The sequence below is a fragment of the Etheostoma cragini genome, chromosome 7, assembly GCF_013103735.1.
Source record: "Etheostoma cragini isolate CJK2018 chromosome 7, CSU_Ecrag_1.0, whole genome shotgun sequence".
Lineage (NCBI taxonomy): Eukaryota > Metazoa > Chordata > Actinopteri > Perciformes > Percidae > Etheostoma > Etheostoma cragini.
The window spans coordinates 1,058,425-1,070,080 of NC_048413.1; the positions used below are offsets into that span (position 1 = coordinate 1,058,425).

The 11,656-nt window shown below is 41.7% G+C and overlaps 2 protein-coding genes and 1 long non-coding RNA gene across 5 annotated transcripts in view; 2 read left to right on the forward strand and 1 right to left on the reverse strand.

The window, feature by feature from the left end:
* Positions 1–5,976, forward strand: part of LOC117948113 (isocitrate dehydrogenase [NAD] subunit gamma, mitochondrial-like) — a 19,428-nt gene extending 13,452 nt beyond the window's left edge. For both annotated transcript variants that reach the window (XM_034877591.1, XM_034877593.1), the window contains one exon: positions 5,962–5,976. The gene's annotated coding sequence lies outside the window, so the exon portion shown is untranslated. The remainder of the gene's footprint in view (positions 1–5,961) is intronic.
* The window catches only part of LOC117948112 (vasopressin V2 receptor-like), an 8,683-nt gene extending 1,051 nt beyond the window's left edge, over positions 1–7,632 (forward strand). Inside the window, exons 2-7 of one of the 2 annotated variants that reach the window (XM_034877589.1) lie at positions 3,503–3,777; positions 4,775–5,020; positions 5,640–5,786; positions 6,276–6,561; positions 7,071–7,289; positions 7,411–7,632. In XM_034877589.1, coding sequence (XP_034733480.1) covers positions 3,508–3,777; positions 4,775–5,020; positions 5,640–5,786; positions 6,276–6,561; positions 7,071–7,289; positions 7,411–7,595 — 1,353 coding nt within the window. In that variant the 5' untranslated portion in view covers positions 3,503–3,507 and the 3' untranslated portion in view covers positions 7,596–7,632. The remainder of the gene's footprint in view (positions 1–3,502; positions 3,778–4,774; positions 5,021–5,639; positions 5,787–6,275; positions 6,562–7,070; positions 7,290–7,410) is intronic. The other variant, XM_034877590.1, reaches the window with a different exon arrangement.
* Positions 4,768–8,359, reverse strand: LOC117948116. Its single transcript, XR_004657386.1, has 4 exons — positions 8,251–8,359; positions 7,424–7,591; positions 5,624–5,806; positions 4,768–5,011 (listed from the first exon to the last, which is right to left on the reverse strand). It is a non-coding gene; the product is annotated as an uncharacterized LOC117948116 (long non-coding RNA).
* Between the last annotated feature and the right edge of the window lie 3,297 nt (positions 8,360–11,656).

Consider the following 11,656-nt stretch of genomic DNA (forward strand, 5'->3'; position numbering starts at 1 on the left):
TAGTGGTCCCTAATACTGTATATGAAGTCTCTTTATATAGACCTTAGTGGTCCCTAATACTGTATCTGAAGTCTCTTTCCCAAAATTCAGCCTCCCATAATAAGCTTTTCCTTATGTACCATGAGTCTGTTGCTTTTGAGGAGGAGAGAGGGGGGGGGCAAGGTTGAGGCAAGGTGAAGTTTTCATGCCATGGGACCTTTAAATCAAACCGTTCAAGAAGTTTAGATTAGAGAAGTTTCTGTGATAGGTCACAAGTCAAAACAGTTGCTTTAACAGCCGGGGCAGGCAGTTTTCTCTGGAAAAAGGAATTAGAAAAATGCCAGAATAGTAAAACCCCGTTCTCCTGCTGCAGCTCTCCCCTCTCTGTCCTCAACCCCTTCGCTTCACACAGTCACCTGTACAAGTACAAATCGTTCATTTCGATCATCCCTCTCGAGACTGTGATCCACAATCCAATATATAGCAGCAATTCTCTGATAAATACATCCTGTTTTCTGTGTGAAGCCCTTTGAGATGACTCAAGGCTCTAGCTCACTACATGAACTTGAATTAGCCGTAGACTTGAGTCTTTGGCTACAGTGAGAAGGCTAAACCAGTAGCAACATTTTCTCTCCATATCTAAAACACTTTGGGATTTTGACACAGAGTTTGTCTGCCTGTTTTAGGGTTCCTCTGCAGTTGTTGTCAATGCTGGAATAGCAACTTTTCCTGCAGGATTTTCCTTCATTGAATCCAGTTTTCACCATGTGAAGGGACATGCGCACATCTAGCATTTGTAGAACAGCCAATTGGACCAACCCTCTCTCTCTCTGAGAGGACCTGTGATTGGCCAAAGTCTCCCGTCACAGGCTACATTTTCTAAAGCCTGAAAACAGAAGTCTAGTTTTCTCTCAGAGCACTTGAATTACATTATGCTAAATGGTTATTAGGTTTTTCTGCCCAATGACAAACAAATGTACAAACCACAGCTTTAGATGAAAATACTGTAGTAAAGTACAAGTACCACAATATGAAACTTACAGGGCCCATATTATGAAGAAATCACATTTCTGAGATTTGGGGTGTTATTTTGTGTCTCTGCTGGATCCACACGCATACAAACTTGGAAATAAACGTCCATGCTGTTTTGAGTGAGATTCAGGTTTCTGAATGTCCTCTGCCTTCAGTCTCCAGGTGAGCTGTTCAAATCTGCACGGCTCTCTACGGAACATAGAGCCTGCACATGTGCACTCAGTGAATGGTCCCACATGAGGGGCCCTCTCCGCATGCCTCCACGATTGTGTGTGTCTCTGCGTGTGCTCAGTTGTAAAACGTCAATGTTTCATGTCTCATTGTTTTACAATTAAAGTGCTCACTGGAGCTTGACTGTACACATTCACCCCATTAACTGCAGCTGTGTGTGTGAGTGGAAGGTTTACAGGCAGCAGAGGTCAGATAGAGTAGACGTGGCTCCAAATCTGACCACAAACAAACAGCTATTGACACACATCCAGTCACTGGTCATTATAAACAAACTGAACTGAACAACGCTCATGCCCGTTTCATAATCAGTGGCGTTACAATACATCCTGTGATCATTTCTGGCAATACATCCGAAGACTGCAGAGAAAAGAGGGGAACTGCTAATTGGCATTCACTAATTGGGTCACACAATAAGTTCACACGCAGAGCATTTACCTTTAAGTACTGTACTTAGATCCGATTCAGAGGTTCTTGAGTATTTCCATTTTGCACAACTTTATGTCTGTGTGAGTGGAGGGGCATTTAGTTAGTTGCCACCTGCACGCTAACTAAATCCAACACACTGCTCCCTCAAACCTAATTGGTTGGATATTGGATTTAGCCTGGTTGTAGACAGTGGCCAGACTCTCTGTACAAATGAAATACGAGAGCCTGGACACTCTCCATCTTCATTCATTTGACAACACATGGACAGCAAATACATAAACACGCTGCAAATACAGAAACGATGCAAAAAGAAAAGCAGACAAAACCCAAACACAAATGCAACATCCAGATTACACAACGGAAGTTCTCCAGGCCTCTAGGGGGCGCGCTAAGTGGAACAGCTTGATCTCCAACCCCACGTGGAGAGAGCACTCTGCCTTTTTATTACCACGAGGTTACAGACACAACTCTGCTGATTGAGAATCACCTGTGACCTGAGTCAATAAACTAGAGACACACACACCAGATGAGAGAACACATATAATAAATATAGACCTATATTTACAGTCTAATCTCAAAAATCTCAAATTAATCTCAAAGCAGCTGCAAGTAGTTCTGAGACTTAACGTTTGCATCTGTTGTTTTTCGGGGGTTCGTGTGCTTTTGTTTATGCATCGTTTCTATTAGTGCTTTCAGTTATGCGTGTTATTAACGGCGTTAACGCAAATCCATTTTAACGGCGTTCATTTTTTTAATCCCAAGATTAACGTTCTTTTTGGCCTAGCAAACTTTGTAGTTTTTAGTTGTAACAACTAGTAATGTTAGAAAAACACGGGATCTAGCTAGACCGAAAAACAACAAAAGGCACGCCACACACATGCCGTTTGGGCTTACGAGCTTTATCTTACTTTTAGTGAGGAACAAGTGATTCACTTATAGCTTTATCTCACGCACGCGTTTTGTTGTTGTTGAATATACAGATGCTGCACATGTGTTTGAATTAATGAAAATCCTTTCTTAATTTGCTTGTGTTTTGTCTATTTTTGTCTTAAGCTAAAGGGCATTAAGGGCATTTGCCCCTGTCAGCCACCGTAACTGTAGATCTGTCATAACCAACCCCTAACGTGTGGTCGTGACGTCGGCTTAGCATTGCTGATGTTAGCCTTTGCCAACTCCTTCACCGTTATTGGAGTGAGCTGGAAAACCAGACTTTTCCTCCACCATGTGGGGAGGAGGGCCACAACATCATGGCCACCAACCATTTCGGCAGTGTTGCCACAACGGACCAAATGGCTTCGCTCGCATCTTTCTCCGCCTCCATTACGGAACTACAACTCAAACTAGCACATAACCTCAACCTTGTCGTTCTCAGCCACTCCCTCTGTTTGTGATTGGACCGGTAGAGATTTGCTTTAGCTAAAATGTCTGCAGAAGCAACTAGAAAGGCCCTCAGAGTGCCCACACCCCTGCCAATGCTATGCCCAACAGTATCTTACAATGTTAACAGAAGTGAAAAATAATTTGTGTATCTGTCCCATGATTTGCATACGCTCCAAAATTGAATGCACTTTCACCTGACCCATGCTCCGCCCTTCCAGCAAGTTTCATGAAAATCCGGCCAATAGGTTTCCATAATCCTGTTGACGGACAAACAAACCAACAACAGCTAAAAACGTGTTACCATAATAGTGACATGTCTCTATTGGAGAGATTACCATGAAGTTTGGTAGGAGTTCTTTTTTTTAAATTATAGTGTATTTTTGATTCATTTATTCACTCATAAATATATTTTATATTGGTGGTGTGTCATTGTGTTTCTCTGCTCCTCACCCAGCCAACATGTCAGTCTCCGTGGTAACAGACTCATACCCGTCCAGTGGCTGGTCAGCGGTCTCTGTGACCCCGGCGGGTACCAACGTAACAGACTGGGAGCGTGACGCCGTCCTGGCGGTGGCCGAGGTGGTGGTGCTGGCCATCATCTTGGTGATGGCGCTGCTCGGCAACGGGCTGGTGCTTGTGGTGTTGCTAAGGCGGAGAGGACAACACAACCCGCTGCACCAGTTCATGCTCAACCTCTGTCTGGCCGACCTGGTGGTGGCGCTGTTCCAGGTAACATGAATTTTTCAGCATTTTTGGTCCCCACAAAGATGTCTGACCCACATATTGAGTGGGCTCCATGGATGTCTTCAATAGGGATTCAATTATTATAACTGTGAGGCTCTTCTAGACTTTCTGCATGTGGATGAAATTCATTTTGCGAGGAGCTGTCACACAGAAAAAAAAATGTATTCACAGTTACACAGCTGTCTCGTTCGCTGTGTACATAAGTCTATAGGAAAAAGTATTTTTGGGCCAGAGGGCCTCGCGTGGAGTGCTGGAAGTTGGGATTCCACTGTTGGGCCTCTATGTCAAATTGGCTTCAAACCCTGGTGCAAAAGGGCCTGGTGGGCTCCCGGTATTGGGTCCCCAAGAAATATAGACCCAATCACAATGTTGGTTAACAATAACATCTGGTTAGAAAACACTTTAACGGTGCAGAACAAACAGGGACAAGGAACAACTGGATCTATTTTCATCTCTATCTAAAATGCATGTTTGATGCTTTTATATGTCAACACTGTCGCTAACATTAGCTTGGAGAGCTAATTTACCTGTTAGGCCACAGACTAAAGAAAACGACAAAACCCAAAATCCTGTTTCTAACCCTAAATGTGGTTTATCAACGATGCTAGCAAAGCAACAAAGGACAGAAAATAAGCACGCCAAAAACATGTTAAACTATATGCTCGCTAAATGCTATATGCTATACTTTAAATGCTACAGTTATGCCTGAAAATGACAAAAACAGAAATATTAACAAAAAATAATAATAATAATAAATAATAATAATAAAATAACAGAAATATAAAAGATTGCTGATTTCTCATATCGCCGCAATTCAACTAAATGGTCGGTTTTACCCGGAAGTGATTTTGGTGTTTGTGCAACATCAAGATGATTCTTTCTATAAAAACACAAAATGCACAGATGCACACACTCACACACTGGGTGCACCCCCTCACTGCATCTCACGCCACCCTACCTCCCCCTCCTCTTCCTCTCTGAGGTGTTGCCCCAGCTGGTGTGGGATGCTAAAGGCCGCTTCCCTGGCCCGGACTTCCTTTGTCGCCTGGTGAAATACCTGCAGGTCCTCGGGATGTTCGCCTCCTCCTACATGATCGTAGCCATGACGATGGACCGGCACTACGCCATCTGCTGGCCCCTGCACGCGCACCGCAGCGGCGCCACCCAACGCTGGAACACCTTCATACTGCTGGCATGGGGGCTGTCACTGCTGCTCAGCCTGCCACAGGTCAGTCATACACACAGGAAGGAAAACAACGCAGATCAGGCTTATAAGGAACACCAGAATCTATCAAGAATTACATTTAGTTCACTCAAAGTCTGCTCGAAAACAGAAGGGTTTTCTACGAACAAAATCCACCTACCAGCACCTTTTAAACTCACAAATTAACATGCTATATCTCAGCTATATGAATCCGTAGAAACAAAATGTGTTGAGAAACAATTTCCGTTTTATTGAAGGCTGCTGGTGCCCGTTGCAAGGCCACCAGCAGAGGCTCTAGGCAGCTCTTATCCAAGAAATAGACATAAAACAATGTATTGTTAACTTTATACCTAATTGTTTTGGTACAGATTAATGATAATATGATATATGAGATATAACATGTTAATTAGCTGACTTTAGAGGTGCTGGTAGGTTTACATTGTTTGTTTAATTGGTAGAAAAATCATCGTTTTCTACTTGGAAGTCACTGCTACAGCCGAAGAAATGACCCCCCCACAAACCCACATACAGTATAAAACCACAATTTGTTGTTTCTAATCTTTTTAAAATACAAATCAAACATGACATGTCAATTAGATGGTCTTTTACGAACGGCAGCCAACACACCTCTTCCCCCCTCCAGGTTTTCATCTTCTCCCGTTCAGAAGTGGCTCCAGGTGTCTACGAGTGTTGGGGTAACTTTGCTGAGTCGTGGGGCCTCAGAGCCTACGTGACCTGGATGACCCTGGCTGTCTTCATCCTCCCTGCCCTCGTCATCACTGTCTGCCAGGTAGAGAGGGACGGACCAGACTGGAATAGAGCTGATTTTACAGTGGTAGAAGTAGTATTCAGATAGTTTACTTCAGTAAAAGTACTACTACAACACTTTAAAAATATTGTTGTCACAAGTAAACGTCCTGCATTGAAAATGTTTGTACATTTGGGCAGTAAGATAAGTCATTTAGACTCTCTCTCTCTCTACTTTAGTTAACAGGACTAGCATGACAGTCTTGAAAAACTAATTACGTGATGCCTTTACAGCATACATCCATGGTGAAAAGGCAGAAATCAATTCACTTCATTTTGTTTTATCAAATCATAACTAACATAAGAGCTATCTCAATGTTAAAAGATCAATTTCATGATTTTTATTAACCAATATTGGATATTGAAGAAATGTGAAAGATAATTATATTAATCCAGCCCTAATTCTGACAACAGTGCATGTGGTGGTTTTTAATTCATCACAAACATCACTGGACGTGTCATTTTCCCACAGGTGCGAATCTTCATGGAGATCCACAACAGTCTGCACCTGAAGTCAGAGCGCCGCCTGTCCCCCGCCTCCCTCTCTCCAGCCAGACGGGACAGCCAGAGAGCGGGAGGCGGAGACAGCAGAGGGACGTCCAGTCTCTCCCTGTATGTTTCACCACTCGTGTTCAAGGACCGCAGGACTGACACCAGCTTGGACCCTGGGTCCATCTGTCAGCACCTGCCAATGGGTCCACTCGGGGCCAACAGCATCATGTCACAATGTGATCTTCACACATACACTGTTCATCCAGGTGAGACCCACAGTCTGCTGTCACTCTACATTAGGGTTAGGAACCAAAACCCTGTTCCAAATTAGAACTGATTCTAAAATGCCAAGAACCGGTGGATTCTTAGAGCAACGTCAGAAAATGATTTGAATGAAATGCAGATTTTCTAGCTGATTGTATATAGCTTTTGAAATATGAAGTATTTTGGTCCCTGTGTCAATTTGGCAGGTTACAGTTACAGTACAGGGAATGTTGAATCATATTATTTGATGACTGCAACAAAACCAAATTAAACTATGTATGAAATTAATTTGACAGGTTGACAGGATGAATTGTGTAAATGTTTTTCACCCCGCCCCTCAAACAGGAATCAAGAATCATGAAGGAACGGGAATCCATTAACAGAAAAGGATTCAGAATTGTTAAAATCCAAACGATACCCTACTCTAGATATTTATTCTATTCTATTCTATTGTGGCAGATGTTTTCCCCATTCCTGTTCATGCATCATCCTCCTCTGGCTTTTCTGTTAGTTGAGTTGAAGCCCGATGCGATGCCTTGCCCTGTAGCCGCCTCTGCTGTACGCTGCCGTTTGCCCAAAGCCCCCCCAGCCCGTGGTGGAGAGGTATCAGCGGCCATGTCAAAGACAGTGAAGATGACCCTGGTCATAGTGCTCGTCTACTCGCTCTGCTGGACCCCGTTTTTCAGTGTCCAGCTGTGGGCCGCCTGGTACCCTGACCCATCTCAGAATGGTACACACACATGCGTGCCACAAAGTAAAGAGTCAGAATACTTTTTTTACTACTGAATTTGATACAAATTCAAACGTCCGTGTGTGTGTGTGTGTGTGTGTGTGTGTGTGTGTGTGTGTAGGTGCAGTCTTCACCCTGCTGATGCTGCTGGCCAGTCTAAACTCGTGCACCAACCCTTGGATCTACTCGGCCTTCTCCAGCAGCGTCTCCCCGGAGCTCCGCCTGCTGCTGCTCTGTCGCACCGCCTCACAGCGCCGGGGCTCGCTACCCAACGACTCCACCACCACACACAACTCCAACTGCTGAACAATACAGACAAGTGCAAAATCCTGTAATGATGGGAGACGTGAATGAAAAGTCTTTATATTGTACTATCTATAATGTGCTACGTAGAGTTCTTACTTTTCCACATTGTTATTTAAAGAATGGTCTTTGACCTTTTGGGAAATACAACGTTAACGTTACTCGCTTTCTAGCGGAGAGTTGCCTTTTTATCGCCCAGGTCCTCGGTTTTCTTGCATTGACAGACCTCGACCTGGAGCAACGTTAACGTTAGGTCCTTGGTGATGTGGACGCGGCTCTAGGGTACTTGAAGCACCGAGGACCCGTTGATATGACTGGTCTAGTCTGTTATTTTTTCAAGAAATGGCTAACCTAGCTCTTCAGGTAACGGTAACGTTAGCTACATAAGTACGTAGCTAGCTAGCTAGTAGCTAGATGGCGAATTTGTTTTTTTAATTTAACTAACTAGCTAGCTAGCTAGCATTTGTAGGAATTAAAAGAAATAATTTATCAATTAGCTAGTGAGCGTGGTGGAAGTAGGAGTTAGCTCACAAACAAGTTAATGTAAAATCTCGTTAGTATTTTAAACAAAAGTCTAAAAGTGACAAACGTGTTTTTATATGTGGTTATGACGGAGTCTGCCTTGGCCCGACTTCCCAGAGAAAGATTTACCACTTACCAGCACTTCTGATCAATCTCTCAAATTTACAGATTAACACATTTTATCTCATCTATATTAATCCGAAGAAAAAAACTATGTTTTAAGGAAAATACACCGTTTAAAGAGATATTTGTACCGGTCTTTTTATTGGCTTAACAGTCCGTTGCAAAGCAACCAGCAGACACGCCAACGCTAGTACTAGCTAGTAGCTAGTAGTCGAACATAACCCACGTAAAAACGTCATATTTCGTTTTGTACAGATTAGCTAATAAAGTTATAAGTGAAAAACAATTTTAATTAGTTTAATAAAAAAATTATGTTTTGGGGATATATATATATACACACACACACTTTAAACATTATATAACGTGCCAATAATGTGCTTTGGAGGTGCTGGGATGATTTTTCTACATTTGATAGTGCCTTAATAGCAGTTTTCAGTAAGCTAAACTAATCGGCTGCTAGCATAGTAAGATAATGCATCATACTAATTCCTAAGCAAAAATGAAAATCAAGGCTACTCATATTTTCCACAATGTCAAATTATTTCTGTACGTACACAGTGTAGATACAAACGTATTACTGCTGTAATACATTTTATAAAATGTAATTACTGTAATGCATGTTTGAGAAATTTCAATTTTCAACAGAACATAACAAATGAGATGTTTTAAAAAACATTTATTCATTCTCTCAACAGCCATTAACACAGTCGTACATACATAAAAACTGCTACAACTAAAAAGAAAAAAACCTTTTCCAGAAACATCACACAATTTGTTTTTGTACACAAAGATGTGCTGTGGCTATGCAGTACCGTTTTCAAAAGCCCCCGCACTGGGAGACTGGGTTTCAATTAAATGGTTTAGTTGCTGTCTTTCAGAGTCACCTTTCCTTTACAAATATTTGTATCAAAAGGCAAAATAAGTGAAGGTTTTAGTCAGAGTAAATCCAACTGACCTGTTGAGTAACCGTATATAATGTACCCATAAAGTCATGAGTGTCAGTCTGCTGTATCTGAAGGAGAATCAGGGTCTAGAGCAGGGGAATGAGGACACACTGAGGCAGCAGGCCTGTCTCCAGATATTTTCTCTACTCCTTCCCCTCAAATATGAACCTGTCCACTCTCAGAAATTTGCTTCAAATTCCCATCGGTACGCAGGTGGATACTTAAGGTGGAACGAGAGAGAAACTATTCTCCCATTGGTACCAACAGGCTTTTGTCAAAATCAAATATTTTTTGACAATTTAACACTTTATCAGTTTGAAAACTAATACATTTGGTCAGTAAAATCCTCTTTCAAACAAACAAGTACCGTACAGTGTAAACACACTTTTTAACACATTCATTTAAAAAAAAAAAAAAAACAGTAGTGCTCTATGACAGAAACAACAATTTCAGTTTTCTCTAGATTAGAAAGAATAAAGCCGGTCATATTCTATAAATGTTATTAAAAAAAGCTTTACCAAAAAAAAAGCCACCAACATCATGTTATTCCATCTTTCAATACTTCCTGGTTTCCGACCCCATCTGAGGCATGCTCACAGAATCTTTTAAGGACATCATAAATATATACCTTCATTTGTTTTTCAAAAGGCACATAAAATTCCCAAAACAGCTGGTCCCTGTAGTTTTTAGCGAATGCTACTGGAGTAGAATAGTGCATATATCGAAATAGAAAGTTATGTATCAGGCTTTGGATACACATAAAACAATGTTGGGAGTTTGGAAAATTGTTGTTTGGGGTCGTTCATAGGATTTGTTGACAAAAAGAAAATATACAATATCACCATCCAGCCTGCCTATGGTCCCCCAGGGGCTAGATATGGAGATGGGTGTAAACCGAGCCCTGGGTATCCTGCTCTGCCTGAGAAAATGAAAGCTCAGATGGGCCCATCTGGAATCTAGCTCCTTAGAGGTCATAAGGGGCAAGGTTACCTCCCCAAGGTTACCTCCTTTCTCTGCTTTAACTGCCCAGTGAATTTGGCCACCCATGAGACAGAGACATCATAGCTTTCTAACAAGCAAAGTGGCAGTTGGTCAAGGCCCCCCCCCCCTTCAAAAGCTACAGACTCAGAAATGGTACATACTAAGGAAAGCTCATTGTGGGACTGGCTCTAGTGGCTGGAATTCTGCACCAAGGCAACATTTTGGGAAAGAGACTTCAGATACAGTATTAGGGGACCACTAAGGTCTATATAAAGAGACTTCAAATACAGTATTAGGGACCACTAAGATCTATCTAAAAGAGACTTCAGATACAGTTTTAGTGGACCTCCAAGGTCTAAGCATCCAAAGAGCACCATGTCATGAGACCTTTAAATGTAAAAGTCTGTAGTAAAACTAAAAAAAAGGTAAAAATGTGAACCAGCCTCAAAATTAATTATTTTCACTGTTCCAAAAATACCATAAACATTTTCACCAAGCAATATTTAGAAGAATATTAAAGTTAAAACATTCATACCAAATAGGGAATTGCTTAAAACCTTCATTTACTTTCCCAGATGTGAAAACAAGTTAAAGCTTATTCAGGCTGAAGATGTCTCATGTCTTCTGTTCCCTTTGATCTGGACACAAAAAATACTCTCAAAAATGTTGGCAGTAAACTGTCATGTCATCGATCAATGCATATAATGAATCACTGAGTATTACTATACTTGGTATATTAAAGGGGTAACAATTGATGCAAAGACAGTCAGGAAAGTTGACAGGAGATGTAAAGTATATGTTGCAGAAAGAAAAAAAGAGAAGCATGACGTTAAAGGGAAAGTTGTGTCCTGCTAGGACGAGCGGCCACGCTGGCCTGATGGGGTACTAATCTGCAATGGAAAAAGGAGGACGGGGCACCACGGCCGAGCCGGGTGGAGCCACGTCAAGCAGGTACCATGTAAAAATGGAAGACCACCATTAGAAACTGGCTCAGATTTCACTGCAGGCTCACCCAGAGACGAAGAGCCTGAAAATAACTGAGCAAGAGAATTCATTTACCGAGGCTTCACAGACCAGAGGGAACAGAGAGAGAGAAACGTACTTTTGAATTAGGATCTTTTGCTCCTATTAACATTACTGTTCTTGGTATTGTGATCAATTTCAAGCAAACATCTGATATGACACATTCTCTACAGTTCAGTGACAAATTGTTTGTGACTTTCTTTCATACTGCAGAGGCTTTCAAAACAAATGAAATGATGAAACCTGGCAGTTCCAGTTTAAACTGTCTGCTGACAAACACAAAAGTCTTCTTATGCAAATTTGTCAAAATCTATTGAAAAGATAACACATTGTAAGATTGTCATTAAACAGTGAATTAAAATAGATTATTTTACTTTAAATCACCAAGGCTCGTTGATAAAACTGATCTACAGTGTGTTATTCGCTATTAAAATATTAGTCAGGTACTTCAACTGGGGGGGGGGGGGGGGG